At 30.5% G+C, this 18,447-nt stretch overlaps 3 protein-coding genes across 3 annotated transcripts; 1 reads left to right on the top strand and 2 right to left on the bottom strand.

Annotated features, from left to right (window-relative positions):
• Positions 1 to 4,342: 4,342 nt before the first annotated feature.
• Positions 4,343 to 7,320, bottom strand: LOC8258252 (pentatricopeptide repeat-containing protein At5g39350). Its single transcript, XM_015723528.3, has one exon. It carries the CDS (start codon positions 7,198 to 7,200, stop codon positions 5,215 to 5,217), a length of 1,986 nt encoding a protein of 661 aa, XP_015579014.2. The 5' UTR covers positions 7,201 to 7,320; the 3' UTR covers positions 4,343 to 5,214.
• A 2,152-nt stretch (positions 7,321 to 9,472) lies between these two features.
• On the top strand, positions 9,473 to 12,838 carry LOC112535854 (protein FAR1-RELATED SEQUENCE 5). The gene is made up of 2 exons (XM_048374874.1): positions 9,473 to 9,598; positions 9,965 to 12,838. The coding sequence occupies exon 2, from the start codon at positions 9,996 to 9,998 to the stop codon at positions 12,216 to 12,218; it is 2,223 nt and encodes a 740-aa protein (XP_048230831.1). The 5' UTR covers positions 9,473 to 9,598; positions 9,965 to 9,995; the 3' UTR covers positions 12,219 to 12,838.
• A 661-nt stretch (positions 12,839 to 13,499) lies between these two features.
• LOC8258255 (BAG family molecular chaperone regulator 8, chloroplastic) lies at positions 13,500 to 15,343 on the bottom strand. The gene is made up of 2 exons (XM_015723521.3): positions 14,581 to 15,343; positions 13,500 to 14,493 (listed from the first exon to the last, which is right to left on the bottom strand). Exons 1-2 carry the CDS (start codon positions 15,220 to 15,222, stop codon positions 13,738 to 13,740), a joined length of 1,398 nt encoding a protein of 465 aa, XP_015579007.2. The 5' UTR covers positions 15,223 to 15,343; the 3' UTR covers positions 13,500 to 13,737.
• Positions 15,344 to 18,447: the final 3,104 nt, after the last annotated feature.

The raw sequence follows: 18,447 nt of genomic DNA on the forward strand, positions 1-18,447 counted from the left end.
ATTGTATATCAATATTTCTAGCTTTGACTTTCAGCTTCAAAATTTGGTCAATATATATTAACAAGAAGTATAAAAATATATCTTGTGGTTAAATGCTTTAGAGGACTACAGTTCTTTTATGACAAAAAAATACCATGTGATTTAGTTTTCTTATATTTTTACAACCTTACAAATTAATATATTTAGAATTCTATGATCTAATATTAGTATAATATTTATTTTCAATAATAAAATTATTTTATAGGTGATTTACTATCAAATCAACTATCGAGATACTCCTAAGAATATTATATTTTTATTTAAAAATTTATTTTATTTTATTCCTAATAAAATTAAAAAATAAATATTAATTTTATTTAACATAAATTCAATGTAGTTAGTTATATGCTAAATCACATATTAAGTGATTTTGTTATTAAAAATGAGTATTATACTAATACTAAATTATAGAAATTTAAAGATATTAGTTTGTAATACAGTAAAAATATATAAAAAAACTAAATCACATAATATTTTTTTTGTCATGAATAAAACAATATAATAAGTGCAAAAACACCAAATCACATGACACTTTTTTATACTTTTTTTCTATATCTTAATAAACATTAATTGATTGAAGACAAATTAACAATTTTCTAATATAAAATATAATTAGTTCTTTTAAAATATTTATATGTCTTGTTAAAATGATATTATTTTATTAATAAAAATATATTATTTAAAAGATCATATTTGCTAAATCCATGTTACTCACGATCGAGTCACCGAATCACCGGTCTATTCGATCGGATTGATGAGCTTTTTATGAGTGTATCGAAAAATGAATTTTAAAGGTTGCCCGATCCAAATTTAGTGCTAGTTTCTGGTATAATGCCGATTCTTGATTCAACCGGCAAAGCCAGACTGAATTTGACAACCATAATATTAATTTTATTAGCGAAAGCACCTCCTCCTTGTATGGAGATAAAGAGAGGAAAAAGTAATTAGAATTTTCTCTTCCAAAATGTAGATAATAATTGTTTAGTTTTGTTAAAGAAACCTTCTATACGGATTGGTTGGACTGGCACTATGTATTAATACAGGATGTCTCCTCAAGCTTAAGCAAAGAAAGAATAGTTCAAATCAAAGTTATTAATTCTATTTCGGTCGTTATTCTAGATTTGTTATTGATATAAAATATTTTGATATCATAGCATTTTGGTATCTCGTTTCAGACTGTTATACATTATATATATATATATATATATATATATATATATATAGTTTAATTTTAAATCATCAAAATACAATATTACAAAATTATTATCTATAATCTAATTAGACAGCATATTAGAAAGCAACAAATAAACATAAATTTAACTTTTCATTATTATAGAATTACAATAATGAAATCTATTTCTATAACATATCCGATTAATGTACAAAATAGTGTCTTGTAGCCTATAAAGCCATGAAAATCAAATTACATAAGGTTTGAGTTGTTATTACTAAATAACATTATATTAAATTACAATTTTTTTTAATAAATTAGTAAAAATATACATAGTTAAATTGTAAAGCATAAGATAATGTGATAGATAAAGATAAAGAGATAATTATGCAGAACTTTTAGATTTTTGATTTTAAAATTTTAGATTTCAATTCATTTTATTTGATAGAGTAAAAATTTATTTTATTAAGTTAGGATTAAGTGTTATTGAACTACTTAACTCAGTTTAATGATATAATTTTTTATAAAATTATTTTATCTCGGTCTATTTTGTTAATTTCAACTGGAATAATCATTTCAGCCCAATCTCGATCGTTTCGATCTGAGATGACAGAAATTTTGGCTGACACGGACTAAACAATTTTATTTTATTTTTTTTCAATAAAGTCAGATATTCCAGCCAGAACAAAACGGAATGAATAATCTTGGTTCAAACTCGTTCTCCTTGCTCTCTCTCTCTCTCTCCCCCTACTTTTCACTAATAATAGGGAGTTTCATTATTAATATAGTTGTTTATAATGCTTTGATCTTTTTACAAACTTTAATTTGGGAACCCAGAGAGATAGTCCAGGTCACACTCTATCTATCTTGATGCAGGAAGCAGCCTCAGGAAAATCCACCTTCTCTATCATCTTGGCAGCCTTCAAGAATCTCAGCAGAATTCTATGACACCAATTATTAATAAATATGTATATACTTATTTATCTTAAGTTCAATAGGCTAAACAGTGACTCTTGTAAGAATTTCTTACTAATATCAATATTATCCAAGTCACTCTCTGATTGGCCGCTTTTAATGACTTTCATTTGAATAGTGTTTCACTAAAATAAAAATAATAAACATATAGAATAATATTATTGAATTTGGTTTTTCTTTTAATTAAATTGATTGTGTGGGATTACATTATGCAAGACATAATTTCAAATAAATTAACAAGTATAAATAAAAACATTATTGATTTTTTTCTTTTAGTATGCATACTTGTGGTTGAAGTTGCTGGTTAGGCAAATAACACTATTGGAAGATAGATGCACATGTGTACATGTTTGTTTCCTCTTTTTTCTTTCCCCCCATTTATCCTCTGTCGGTGCCAAATAATTGTCATTTGCCTAAGCAGCAGTGGGTGATATTTCTGCAACACCCATCCCCAAATAAATGGGAACCGATTAACAGTTCCAATATTTAATGATTGAGTTTGATTTCAAGTGCCAAGAACCATTTTCTTTGTCAATCAGTAGCCAAGTCATGGCATTGGCAAATACAAATACACAGATAGTATTTTAATTCTAGGGTTGCAATATCTTTGCATCAAGACATATAATGATGATTGACATTAATTCTATCAACCAAATTTTAATATGTAGGGTTGGGTTGGCTTCACCATTATTTAACTAAACATATCTCTAATATAAAGTTTATTACAGAGCATCATTATATTATATATATATATATATCCAACTATCTCTTAGCTGCATAAAAAAATGTGAAACTTGCTATACAGTAACGTGGCCCCATTACAGAAAGCCTCTGAATTAGTGAAAAAACAAGACGAGAAAGTGGGGACATGAGTTGTAGCTGTGAGTTGGAGACAAAGGTTTAAATTAAAAGAACCGGTTGACACTTGGATACCTTACTCTGCAAGCACCGGGTCAAACAAATGCTATAGATTATTATTACATGCCAGCAACAACCATAACATCAAATCCTTTCAGTCTATTAGATCTACATTTATCCAACTCCACATTTACTACATGCTGTTCATTTGTCTAAATCTATTTGTTTGTCTTTTCTTTCAAACTTTAAATTCTCCCTGTCATTTACTAAGAAAAAGAAATGGAGTCATGAGGCTAAATACATATTTAGATACCTGAATTTGGTCATTTGATCACTTTTAATATTTTAATTTTTGATAAAATTTAATCGATATCTTAGTTTATTTTTATGTAATATGTAAACGCTTTTTTATATATAACTTTATTTAATACGTTCATATCTATTGTGCATGTATGTTTAACTGCTGTCAAAATACAGAGTTCAAATGTTTATGAGATGTGTTTAGAAGGCAATAAAAATAAAATTTAAGTATTTATTACATTAGTTAAAAATTAAAATATTAAAAGTGATTAAATAATTAAAGTTCAGATGTCTAAAAATGCGTTCTAACAAAAATAATTGCATTTTTTTTCAATACATATGTCCTAGGATTTGCTGCCTATTCTTTTCAACAGTTTCCATATTTGCATATCATACAAAATTTAACTGTGATTCTGCCACAATACAAACACTTGCCATTTACAAGACTGTATTACACCCCGCCAATGGATGTGCATGCTTCATATTTGCAAAGGTGTAATACATACAGTGCAAGTGATTGGACGAGTGTCATACACTTGATGGATGTGGCATTCAACTTGACTGGGTCTATAGGTAAGTTTTTCCAGCAAAGTTAATGTCATGGTATGCTAAATCAAGACTAAAAAAGTTCTGATAGGAAAGCAGAACATCACCATCATAATCAGTTTTGGAATCAAACGCTGTGGAAAGCATATCCGCTGACCAAATGCTAGACTATTATATAAAGACTTGACTCATCCCCTTGCAAGACAACATGAAACCAGGTGCTGTTATCTAGATCAAAGCTACATGCAAGTCAGATACAAGTGTTAGCTAAAGCCAGGTAATTGAGTTATGTCTTTGGCCTCATCTCACTAAGACTAGGTCACCTTGACGAGAGGTTCAAGAGCCTACCATTGACAGTTCAAACTAAATGACGTTAATAATAAGATTAAATAATTCAACAAGCAACTAAGAGAGAATTTCATGCCATGCATCTTGTCCAAACATCACAATCAATTGTGTCAACTAAACCATCCTTTTAAGCAGTCAACTTTGCTATGTTTGGTTTAAACCAAAATATATTCAACTCCAACATGCACATCATGACATCTATGTTTTCGTCAAATCACCACTTTAAATAATACAAAGATGCATATAATATAAATACTTGGTAACTAAAAGGAAACTAGGCGAATAACTACATAAATTAATTGAATAATGCTTGATAGGCATTTCAGTTCCTTATGTCTAAAATGCAATATAATAAAGGAACCGTGGTGGGGGACTTTTAAAACTTACATGGTGCTTCACATCAACTCTCTCATATGGTGATGCGCAATCTGAACCACCTCAGAAGACGGCTAATCCCCCAAGATATGATACAGCCAGTTCACGAGTCAATCCTGCTATTTAGGCATATGATACAATCTACCCTCCTGACGAGGCTAACCTGAGACATTCCAGAATATTAACGATGCACGTTTCGCTTCTAGCCAATCCTGTTTCTCAAGAGAATATGAGTCACATTCCAGCCATTATAAATTTAAGGAAAAGAGAAAAAAAAATGCAAATTGTTGTAAAATTGTTCCCCTGACAGATATCTTCTGCTCTTGACTTGATGCACCATTGATTTATCTGATTCATCATGTCCATAAGTTAAAAAGAATGGCCCTCCTTATTCCATCCTGAAGGAATTCTAAGGTTAGCAGACCTACTTCATAAAACCTAATCAAATGATTTCATGAACAATGATTAGCACTTATGGGGACCATATGCCTTCCAATTTGGGTGGTCACCCATGTTTTTTGGATGAAGCAATCATGTTTCCATGGATATATTAGTGTGCCGATGACAAGCTTTTTCGTTTACTTTTACAAAATCTTGCCATTTCATGTATTTGTGGCACCAATCAGACTGTGGCCAGGTTCTTTTCTTAATCCTATATCATTCATCATATGCCTCACATTTTCTGCATCTTTCCATCTTCCCACTGCAGCATAAAGTTTAGCCAGAAGTACGTAATTTCCAGTGTTATTTGGCTCGCGCTCAAATAGCCATTGTGCTGCAACCTCTCCCACTCTAACGTTGCCGTGTATTACACATGCACCAAGCAATGCACCCCAAACAGAGTGGCTAGGAATAAAAGGTATCTTTCTAATTAGATCATAAGCTTCATCTAATCGACCAGCACGACCAAGCAGATCAACAATGCAAGTGTAGTGATCATCATGAGGGGTTGTCTTGAGGTCTCTAAGCATGAGTTCAAACAACTGCAAACCCTCATCCACCAAACCAGCATGACTGCAAGCATGCAATATGGAAGTAAACGTAACTTCATTTGGTCTCACACCAGATTGAACCATTTGTCTAAAAAGTGAAACAGCAGTCTCACCATGTCCATGCATTCCGTAACCAGAAATTATAACACTCCACGCAAAAATGTCCCTCACACCTATGGGGATGATGGCATTAAAAATTCGATGAGCAGATTCTAGACTTCCACACTTAGAATATATATCAATCAGACATGTAGCAACTTCTAAACCTGACAGAAACCCAGTCTTCTTTAGGTAACAATGAATATTCTTTGCTGGCAGCAAATCAGCAAGAATGGCATATGCAGGAAGCAGACTATTAAATGTTGCACCATCTGGTTCAACTTTTTTTAATAGCATTTGCTTGAAAAGTGTTATTGCCTCAGTTGCAAGATCATTATGGATGCACCCAGAGAGCATTGCATTCCATGGAGCTGTTCTCTCTCCTAAAGTTCTTCTAAGAACTCCATAGCTAAGGTCAACACGATTACATTTTGCATACATGTCAATCAATGAAGTTTCTACAATAATTTCTGAATCAAGATTTTGCCTCATTGTCCAACCATGAAAACAACGGCCATCCTTCAAATTAATGCAAGCTGAAAGAACTGAGGCTATAGTGACTGAACTGGGTATTATTCTCTCCATCTGCATGGTCCTAAAGAGTGTCAATGCACTTTTCTCATCACCATTCAGAATGTACCCATTAATCATTGAAGTCCAACTAATCACATCCCGTTCATCCATCCCATCAAAAACCAATCTTGCTTCAGCCATGCTACCGCATTTTGCATACATATCAATCAATGCATTTCTTGCTGCTATTTTATTTCCTAAATCTTTATCTTCCACCGTTGCATGAACCCTTCTTCCCATCTCCAATTCCTTCAAATGCCCACAAGCAGGCAACACAGAAACCACACTAGCACAATCAATCTCAACCCCTAAATCAACCATCTGATTAAAAACCATCAAAGCTTTCTCCGCACACCCATTTTTAAAATACCCATTAATCATAATATTCCAAGAAATCACACTCCTCTCTTTCATTACATCAAAAATTCTCTCTGCAGCTTCCTTCTGTCCACAGTTCATATACATTGCCAGTAAAGAATTATTCACATATATATAAGAACCAAACATGGATACCACAGTCTGCCCATGAATCATTTTACCCAATTCAATCAAACCCAATTCACTACACGCCTTGATAACAACGGGGTATGTATAGTTATCTGGGAAGCAATAGCCTGATCGAAGCATTTCAGAATACACCTTCAGTGCGTCAAAATAAAGTTTACTGTATGTATACATTGTCAACAAGTTATTATATAAGAGTACACTTGGTTTAGGCAATTGATCGAACATTTTACGTGCATAGGAGACATACCCACAATGCATGTACGACCGAGCAAGACCTGACTGGAGATGGGCAGAGGTGGGTTCCAGAAGGGAGGCAGTAATGGTATGGGCATGGAGTTGTTTAGTTTCAGTAAGAGATTTAGTGGCTGCAAAGTGTTTTAGAAGAGAAAGGTATTGGGTTCTTTTGGCGCCATTCATGAACAATGTTTTTAACCAACTGTATTTTAAAGTTACGGTTGACTTGAAGATTTCTTGAGATGTTTTAGAGCCTCTTTTGTGAATGTTTGGAGATTTCAAATAATTCACGAATTAACAAGCCTATAGGTGTGTGTATGTCTATATTTATATATATATATATATATATATATATATATATATATTACGTATAATTTTTATTATATTAAAATAGTAAGGACTCCGGTATAATTTTAAGTTCGACTTTATATTTAAGAATATTTTAAACTATCATTTGTATACAATTATAAAACAAGAAGATTCATATAAAAATAAATACATTTTAGTATTTAAATCTAATTCATTAAATGTTATTAAAAGATCAATTAATTCAACACAAAGGATGAATTATTTAATTAGTCGGTTGCAATTATTTTACTTAACAATTATTTATGATTATAAAATATATAATTTTGGGTTAACTACTATTTATTTTTTGAAATTTAATTTAATATATGGCTCGATCTCTGCATTTTTATTACATTAAAACTTCCTTGAATTTTAATAAAATTAACTACTATTTTTTTTTCATATAAGTGAATGATTAAATTAGTAATTTAAGATTTTAATTTAATACTTAAACTTATTATTAATATTAAATTTATTTAAAAATTAATATTTTATTTAAATTATAATAAAATCTAATCAAAATAATAAATTTAATATTTTTTTACTTGTTTATATCTTTTATTATTTAGTATAATTTAACTCAAAAAATTCAAATTTGTTAAAAACACTTATTTTTTATATTATTAAATTATTATAAAAATTAATTTTAAATTTTTAAATAAATAAATTTTAAAATTCATTATTTTTATTGAACACTAAAATTAAATTATAAAATTTTACTCGTATTAATATCATTTGAATGGTTCATAAAGAGTTTCATTCTTAACATACAAGATTATCATGATCTCTTTCATTAATAGTGAATTTGTTAATTTGGTGTCTAGATTATTTCACTAAATTCATACATGATTGTTTAATTTAATTTTATATTAGTCTAAATTATAATATATAATAAAAATAATAATAGAATGATATTTTTAACTAAAAGTATTTATTGTATATTAATAACTAAAATTAATTATATAGTAATTTAATAATATTATTGTAAATATAAATAGTTTTAAAATGTTTAGATTTGCTTGAATTAAATTATATTAAAAATAAAAATTAAAGTAAGAAAAAAATATTAGATTTATTATTTTAATTAAACATTAAAACTAACTTGTGTTAAAAAATAACATTTTCCTCTAATTTGATAATAAAATTAATTTTAAACGAGTTTGATATTTGATAATAAGGTAAGAATTAAATTATAATTTTAAATTACTAGTTTAGTCTTTTGACTAACACAGAAAGAGTAGTAATTAAGTTTATTAAACTCAAAGAGATTTTAATATAATAAAAAAATATAAAAATCAACTCATTTATTAGATGAAGCGACAAGGGTAATTAGTATTTAACTTTTCTTTTCTTCAATTAAAAGAATAAGAGATTTACAAGAGACATATCACTCTAAGTGCTGAAGAAAGATATTTGATGATTTAGCATTACAATTTTTTTTGATTTCTCATAGTTACTTCGCATAATTTTGTATAAAAGTTTCAAAATAATTCCAAATGCATATTGGCACACCTCAATTGTAATTACTTGATATTTTGATATAGATAGATTTATATATTTTTTATAATATCTAAATATTTTTAATACAAAGCTTCATTTAATATTTCTATATATATTATGTATAATATTTTAATATTATTATTAAACCGAATTTAATGCTGTTAGGTTGAAAATTAAAAATTTTAAGAGATTATTGAAATAAAATTTAAATTTTTATTAAATAAATTAAAAATAAAATACTAAATTAATTAGATGATCAAAATTTAAGTATTATATATATATATATATATATATATATATATATATATATATATATATATATATATATTAGTGAATAATTCAAATTTGATTTAAATAAAAAAATTATCTTCTCTATTATTAATTTTTTTGGATAAAAGAATGGGTACATATTGCATCGTTATATGTACTATTTATCCTATCAAACAAAAAGAAAAAGGTGTACAATTTGTGACCACCAGCAAAAAATCACAAACCGTAGGATCTACTGAAATTTCCATTAAATAAAACCATCAGTGGCCCCCATTTATCCACTTCAATTTTACTCGTATTACTTCATTATTAAAAAGTTTTTTAAAAAAAGAAAAAATACAAAGAGAGCAAAAGGAGGTTTGTAGATGGTAATTAGCGTCCTCAAATATTTTCTGGTCCGCGGCGGCGTTATACGGTCCTCGTCTCTCTTTTTCTCTCTTGCACACATAATAACATATTACAGGTAACTAACTTTGAAGTTTGAGGTTCTGCTTTTGCTCTCTATACAATGTCAATACTGATATGGTTTCTGGGTTTCTTACTTGTTAAAGCTTTTGTAGGCAAATTTTATATGGTAATTGTATAGTAAAAGTACTTCCTTTTATGGAAGTGTTGCCTTGGGTTCCATGCATTATGTCCAATAACCAATCTTTAATAGTTCATACATATTTGGCATGTGAAAAATGTTAGCTATCACTGAAATAACTGGAGATTGACACACTGCTATTGTGCAAGAAAAGGTTGTCCCTTGTAACTGTTGATGCAACTTGTTACTAATTAGGAGTTTATTTTTAAGGCATTTTCGGTTTGGGTTTTGTTCTGTTTCTAGTTTTGTTTTGGAATTGAGTAGATAGCATAGCATGGACCATGCGCCTTCAATTGAAGCTAAAGAATTAGTGGATTGTTATGGGGGATTGGAAGAGGAAGGTGATGAATATTGTGTGGTTGAGGATGTTGATGCACCGATAGTCTTGGATGATACTAATAAAGATGATGATAACGTGAATGTTGAGTTCTCTCAGTCCTTGAACGGTGGGATTATGGAGCCCGCATTAGGAATGGAGTTTGCTTCAGAAGATGATGCAAGGAATTTTTACAATTCATACGCTAAGCAAATGGGATTTAGTATTCGTGTGAATACATATTACCGGTCAAAGAAAGATAACTCGATTATATCAAGAGAATTTTGTTGTTCTAAAGAAGGGTTTCGCAGAGAGAAGCATGCGAAAACTGTGGAATCTGGGGGTGATGAAACAAAAAGGAGGCGTGCAAGGCCTATTACAAGAGAAGGTTGCAAGGCACTAATGACTGTGAGGAGAAGAGATAATGGGAAATGGCATGTCGCAAAAGTAGAGAAGAATCATAATCATGAGATGGTGACTCCAGCAATGCGACATTTTCTTAGGTTACATAAAGAGGAATTTGATCGAAAGAATAGTTTAAGCAACTCATTCAGCAGCTGTGGTGGGATAGGTTTGGATGCTTGTGCAAGTGTTGACAGTAATCATGTTGGCAAAACGTTATTCAGTTCACAGAATTGCGTTAATTATATAGGAAGAGGACGACTAAGCACTTTTGGGGTAGATGCCCAAAGTCTTCTTGGGTTTTTTAAGGTTATGCAAGCTAGTGATCGTGCATTTTATTATGCAATACAGGTAGATGAAGAAGATAGGCTGAGTAGTGTCTTTTGGGTTGACACAAGATCAAGAACTGCATACAGAAGTTTCTCAGATGTGGTAGCTTTTGATACCACTTATCAGGTGAATCAGTACAGGATGCCTTTTGCACCTTTTACTGGAGTGAATCATCATAAACAGTCTCTGCTCTTTGGCTGTGCATTACTTACAGATGAGACAGAATCTACTTTCATTTGGCTTTTCACAACTTGGCTTGAGGCTATGTCCGGACAGCAACCAGGATTAGTCATAACTGATTATAATCCTGCCATAACTAGAGCAGTGGAGAGGGTTTTCCCACAATCTACGCTTCGATATTGCAAGTGGCACATCTTGAGCAAAATGCCAAAGGAAATGGGGCATGCACACACTCTGCTTCCAAAGACATTTCAAGTGGAATTTGATAAATGTGTTAATAAAACTGAGACATCAGAAGAGTTTGAATCTGCTTGGGAGTTGCTACTCGATAAGTACAGTCTTAGAGGAAATGAATGGCTTCAGTCACTTTATTTTGATCGGAAGCTTTGGGTCCCAATATATGTAAGAGACACATTTTTTGCTGGCATGTATGCCGCCCAGCGCAGTGGAAGTGTAAATTCACTTTTTGATGGTTATGTGAATGCAAGGACTAGCTTCCAAGATTTTGCAGAGCAATATTATAAGGCTTTGGAAGATCGATATGAGAAAGAAGCAAAAGCAGAGTTTGAGACTTTTTACACTAAACCTATATTGAAGACACCACTTCCCATGGAAAAGCAAGCAGCAGAAATTTACACAAGAAGATTGTTTACTGTATTTCAGAATGAAATTTTTGAATCTCTTCTGTTTGCTGTCAAGTTATTCAGCAATGATGAAGGAACCAGCAGATATGAGGTAGCAAGATTTGACGAAGAACAACAAATTTACTTTGTTGATTTAAATACGTCTAAACAAGCAGCTAAATGCAGTTGCAAGATGTTCGAGTTTGATGGGATCCTATGCAGACATGCGATTGCCATATTCAAGGCTGCAAATATATTTGTGCTTCCACAACATTACATTCTAAAGCGCTGGACCAGAAATGCCAAGGATGAGGCTATATTGGATGTGCAATCCTCTTTTGAGATACAAGGAAATTCTAGAAGAGGCAAGTATTCACATTTATATCAAGAAGCAATTAAATGTGTAGAGGAAGGAATGGCATCTGACCATAGTCTTAAGGTGGCACTAAGTGCCTTAAGAGAGGCTAGGATCAAAATCGTTAGTGCAAAGAAAAATGCCATCAATGGACAAAAGCTCGAGACAATGGCCAGCAGTAGCTGTCAGGATGAGAACGCAATTTCTAGTAAGGTAGACAGCTGTTCTGAGCTAGTAAGCACTACGTACCACCAAAAAAGCTACAGCAAGAGAAGGGCATACAGAACATAACATTATCCAATTAAACATCACAGCAGTCCTCATAAAATGAGGTTCGGTTATGCACTAGTTGCAACTATCTTGGTCATCGTGTCCATAGTTGTTCGGCCGAACAGAATACATTAATGATGAGCTCAATATACTCATACAGTATTGATGATATTTTATTGAACTTAAGTGACTGATATTAACATATAGAGAGTTGTTTTCCTTCTGTAGGACAATGAAAACCAGAGGCTTCCTTGTGCAGCCAGTCCACTCAGGACAGGAGAATGACATTCCCCTAAATTAAGGTTTTCTTTCAGGAGTTTGTGACCATGCTTACAACTTTGTGCTCTTATTCTTAAATCGTGAATAAAAGATGTGAATAGTATTATAAGGATTTGCAACTGTGGTCATTTAGTAGTTTCATCAATGCGATATTTTAGTTTTTTATCTTCTTGTTGTCTCTGCTGCAATGAGTTTAGTTTGTGATTCTTCTTCGTCCTTAGATTTGTTTTTGACGTCTTTCGGCTGTAATGGTCAGATTTGTTTTTGACGTCTTTCGTCTGTAATGGTCTTTGTGATCCTTTCTTTATCCCTATAGACCATAACAAATTTTTATAAAATTACTTGCCTCCATTGCTTTAAAACATCTGTTATTATATTTATGACGGTACGAGGTGAGAGTTGCTGCTACGAGGCAGTCCCTTGTAGTTCTAGCTGCTAAGGGAAAACATTTGAGTGGCATTTTACCATGATGCAATTAACAACAGAAGCATTCCATCTCAAGAGCTGGCTATTTTTGTGGAAGATATAACTAGTCTTGCTTCTTTTTCTAGCTTTCACTGATATTTTATTCCTTCTAATTGTAATGGGTGGCTGATGCTCTAGTCAAACAAGCCCTTAGAAGTAATGACTTTTGTGGAGATCTCAGTAGACAGTTAGCTTGGTTAGAAGATCTCCTAGCTCTTAGTCTGTAATCCTTTCCTTGTCAATGAATGACTTTGTTTCAGGTAAAAAAGAGAGAGAGAGAAAGCATTGTCTATGAAGGTTGTCTGAGAAACTGTTTCACAGAACTAACTAGGTATTTTTATTAGTGTTTAAAGACTGTTAGTCAGAACCAAGCTGCAAGGCGTGATTTCCTGCAATTAGAACATCTCCTCCAGGAGATGACTTGTGATATTAATAAGATCATTAACTCTCAAATCTGGCAGCTGCTTTGCAGACTTGAAGAGTATAATGGGAAAAAACTATGGGAAGATCCTCCAGTCTTGCAGCATTCCTAGCTATTACAAAGGCAAAAGCAAGAGCTATCACTACACTTCAAAATCTTTTAGAGAAGACAACAAATTACACTCACAAATCCCACATAAACCCAGGAAAGGCCTACAATCAGCTAAATACAAATTCCCACCAACACGTCCGTACATGAAGAACTTGCTAATCTACACCAACAATTGACAATTAGATTAAAAATGTGGAATAATGGGACAACCTACAAAACTTGGAAGATTTTGAGATGTCAAACCTGAGAAATGGCCCTCCTGTCCTATGTAACTATTTTCACAGCCTTTCTTTTCTTCATCAAATCAGCTCGGGATTCCATCTTCACAGGCATTGGAGCAGAGAAAACTAAATTCCCATCTTGGTCCTGGCAATACCTGCTAATTTCATAGTATTCACCACTTCTTGAATTCCTTACATGATTCCTCTCAGCATCACTGCTCTGTGAGGATGCAGGATTCTCCTCCTGAACAACTTCATCTTTCTGAAGAGTCTCTCCATGATCATCACTAGAATCACTCCCATCAGTGAAACTACCATCTCCATTCAAAACTGACTCATGGGTGTCACTGAAAATCCTATACACATTCCCATCCTCATCAAAACTCACAGATTTCTTCACTCTTGGTTTACTACCATTGCTTTTCACCAAAATCCCGTTTCTAATCTTTGAAACCTTAATATTTTCTTCATCTTCATCATCATCAATTAATTCCTGAAACCCTTCAAGTTCCACATCTTCCTCATCATTTTCATAAACCCTAGAAAACCCACGAATTTTTTCAACTCTCTCACTCAAATTTTCCACTATTTCCTTCTGATTTCTACTTAAATCTTCATATCCAACATTGGAATTCGAAGCCCTAGATTTGCTCATCTTCCTAATAAATCTCACATTTTTAACAGGTTTGTATAATGAACTACCTTGCCCTTTACCTGGAAGCCCATCAATGAAATCCAAAAACCTCACTATATCTCTACTAATTGACTTTTTTCCATCTCTGATCATAGGATCACCACCCTACAAACAAAACTCAGAACTTAAAAATCTCTAAAAGTATATATATAAAGAAAAAAGAGAAAGAGAAAGACCTGTTCATGAATATACCTGAATAGAGTCAATTTTAAGCAGCAAGCCCATAGCTCTATGAGAAACAACTGCATGACTCAAATGGGTGTTATTCAAAACGGACGATTTCATAGCATTGAAGCTGGATTTGATAGAAGCAAGGTCCTGTAGCTGACTTAGGGTTCTTGATCTACGAACAAGAAAAGCACGAAAATGGGTTTGAATAACACGAGCCGCCGTCTCTCTCAAAGAATAAGAATGATGGCAACGTCTGTTAGAAACAGAAAACTGTTGAAGAGAGGACTCAAGAATTTTGATTCGTTGGAGAAGAGAAGAGAGAATAAAAGAGTTTGTATCTTGGTCTTGTTCTTCACTTAAGTGTTGAAAGTTGAATTTTTGTGGCTGAAAATGTAATCGTTGGTTATGATTTTTGTGCAAATGGGGTTTATTGTTAGAGTAAGGAGAGGAAAGATTGGGACTTTGCTGCTCCTGCTGTTGGAGAAGATAGGCAAGAGATTGAAGAAGTGGGTCAATTGACAGCTGTTGGAGTGGTGGAGATGGGCGATTGTTGTAATGGCAGGTGCAGCAGCAGCACGTGGTGGTGGTGATGGGGGCGGAGGGGACAGGAGGTTGGCACTGGTGGTGGTGGGAGGGATGGTGGTGATGAGGCAAAGAGGCCATTTCTTTTTGTTTGATAGTGAGAGTGAGGGTTTTAAGAGGGAATGAATGTAGATGTACTTGAAGGCTTCTGTTTGACGTTGAGATGCTTTGTGGGTTAAAAAGGTCGTTTTGAGAATAAAGTTGTGAGATTTGGTTTCTATTTATTTATTGGGATTGCGATGGATGAGATATTGTCACCAATAATAAGCGGTAAGAGCAACAAACGACCTGTAGTTTGCCCCATATAGGTGGTATGGAGTTCGAAATTTCTTTTTCACTTTCTTTAGAATTAATTTTATATAGACTGAAAATTAAAAAGAACAGAGAGATTCATAGTTAATCCGTTTAAAATTTTTTAATCATATATTTAAATTTTAAAAAGTGTAAAAAACAGGAAACTTGCTCATCTTTATGGGTTTCTATAATTTGTTTGATATCTACATATAGTTTCAGTCTATTTCGCCAATTTATATTTAATATCAGTTATTTTTTTAATAATAAATAACTCTTATTATATATATATTTAATATTTTTTAAAAAATGTTTGAATTACACTATAGCTCAATTGCAGAGAACTAAACACCTAACAAAAAAAGAAACACAACTTAGCATACATTTGAGAGTAGAAAATAGCTACTCTTAATCTACTAAAATTCAAAACATGATTTGAGTTCATTTATTAAGTTAAACGAGCTAAAATTATTTCAATTTACAAACTTGTATCGAGCTGAGTTTGAATTTTTTATTAGTCTTCAACTTATTTCAGTTTTCGAATTAGCGTGTTTTTGAACTCGCGAGACCATATACTAACTTATTAGCTTGCTTTTAAACTCACGAGACCATATACTAACTTATTTTAAATTTTAAGAACTGAGTCATGAATTAGTTTATTTATGAGCTCCAAAATTAGCTCCTTAAGATTTTAGAAATAAAACTTGTTTTGTAATTAGATAATATATTTATTTAATATATATTTTACTACAATATTATGTTTATTATAAATATCTATAATTTAACAAATAAAATATAACGAAATAAATATTTGCTAAAACATATACACATATTATAATTATTGACGTGAATGGTCCAACTTAATGCAAGTAATATATAATAACTAATTCGTAAAATTTTTATTTTATATTTTTAGTATAAATATTTGAATATTAATCTACTGTTCACATTAAATGAAAATATACAAACTATAGAATTTATTGTATTTTAATTAGTGATTGTTGTTGTTTTATTAATGATGTTTACTTCAAGATTTCTTTTTGATTGTTATTTTCACTATTAGGTTAAGTAAATATTTTACTTTGCAGATAATTTATTTTTAATTAACAAAATTCATAATTGTTTTAAGATGGAGCTAGAATTTGAGCTAAGTCGAACTTTTCAAACTTAAAATTAAACTATTACGAGTGGATTTTGAAAAAATAAATTTAAAATAATAAAATTGAGTGATTTAAGATTCAAACTCAATTTATTTTTATTAAACATATCCTAAAAATTCAAAAGCTCGGCTCATTTGCATTTTATTAAAAAATTGCTACCAATTGAGTGGTAATAATATTATAGAAACTTTAGCATCCATACTAAATTTTTAAAACAAAGTGGATCTCTCAAATGTTTGATTACCTAATAAATTTATATATATATTAATTTATGAGATTTAATTTTTTTTTGATATGTGTGCTTAATTTTTTATATGTAAAATTTTTATTTTAATGTGTACTATTTTTGACACATAGAATTCAAGCTTATATGTAATCTTATAATTTTTTCTATTAATTTATTGATTAATAAGTTGTATTCCTAATTCAACATTTACTCTAATCCTAAGAAATAACATGTTTATTATATTTAAATATTATATTGACTAATAAATAGTTTTTCAATCAGATAATGAATACTGATCCTATTCTAAAAAATAGCATATTAATTATATTTTAATATTATATTAACTAATAAATTAATTTTTTAATTAGTTAATAATTCTAATTTTAGAAAATAACATCTTAAAATTATATTTTTAATATTATTTTTAATAATAAATCGATTTTAAATTATATAATAAATTTTTAATCCTAAAAATAGTAATATCAATTATATCATTAAGTTATATAATACTAAAATTAATTAATAAATATCTTAAAATAATTTTTATATTATTACACTAATAAAATTATAAAATCTTAAGAAAATAAGAATATTTAAAAATAGTTAGTTTACTATTATTTTTTAAATATCATAAGTTTATATTAAGTATTAAATTTTTTATTAAATTATATCTATCAATTTAATTTTATAATTAAAATAATAATAACAATCGTGCATCACACGGATGAAGACTAATTATATCAAAATACTGATACTCTCTATAAAATAATGGTTAAAACAACACTCGTCAAAAATAAAAAAGTATATGATAGAAAAAAGTGGCAATCATTTAGGGGTTTGTGGTGAAAGGAGTGCATAACATATTATTGAAATTAATGGAATGCATGATGGTAATTGGCAAGGAAAGCTATAAAATGACATAAAAACTTGATATCAGACTCTACATTTAAAATGCCACATTGGAGGAGTGTGCAATTTTAAAAAGAATAGCACCAGCTAGTATCATTTTCGTCAACAACCTTTAAGTCATCCTTTTTTCTTATTATTATTATTATTGTAGAAAATATATGCAAAAGATAAATTTTTTTAATTTATCTTTTCGCTCTAAAATGACTTAACCACACTCTCTTTTTTTAAATTTAAGAAAGAAGAAATTGGCTCTTAAATATATTATATATATATATATATTTTTTTTTTTACTTTTCTTAAACTCTTTTCTTCAGGAAGTATTTATTTTTTCAATATAAAAGGATTTAATTAAGATAAAGCACCATCTCTAATAAAATTTAAACATTTACTAGCTAACTTATGAGCTAAAAAGTTCTTTTCTCTTCTTACAAAGAGAAAGAGAAAGAGAATTTTAGTGATCCTCAACATCTTAAGAAATAATGGAAGTGTTCGCGGGAGGATATATCTTTCTTGAGAGGTATGATAGAAAAGTAAATTTATGAATTGTAATGAATTTTACTATGCAATGTTTATTCTCGTAATAATTTTATTGTCATATTTAGAAATATAAGGAATTGTAGCATGACTTGCAATAAAAGTAACCTTAAGAATTTGTAGCATGTTTGACTTGCATTAATAAAAATAATCCTAAAGCGTAAAAATTTAATTATTTATCTATTA

Source organism: Ricinus communis, chromosome 5, assembly GCF_019578655.1.
Source record: "Ricinus communis isolate WT05 ecotype wild-type chromosome 5, ASM1957865v1, whole genome shotgun sequence".
In the NCBI taxonomy this organism is placed as follows: domain Eukaryota; kingdom Viridiplantae; phylum Streptophyta; class Magnoliopsida; order Malpighiales; family Euphorbiaceae; genus Ricinus; species Ricinus communis.

Excerpts from the sequence above, each read along its gene's own strand:
- LOC8258252 (XM_015723528.3), bottom strand. The coding sequence starts at position 7,200 with ATGAATGGCGCCAAAAGAACCCAATACCTTTCTCTTCTAAAACACTTT.
- LOC8258255 (XM_015723521.3), bottom strand. The coding sequence starts at position 15,222 with ATGGCCTCTTTGCCTCATCACCACCATCCCTCCCACCACCACCAGTGC. Across the intron at positions 14,494-14,580 it reads TTAAAATTGACTCTATTCAG|GGTGGTGATCCTATGATCAG; the intron begins GTATATTCATGA and ends TTTTGTTTGTAG.
- LOC112535854 (XM_048374874.1), top strand. The coding sequence starts at position 9,996 with ATGGACCATGCGCCTTCAATTGAAGCTAAAGAATTAGTGGATTGTTAT.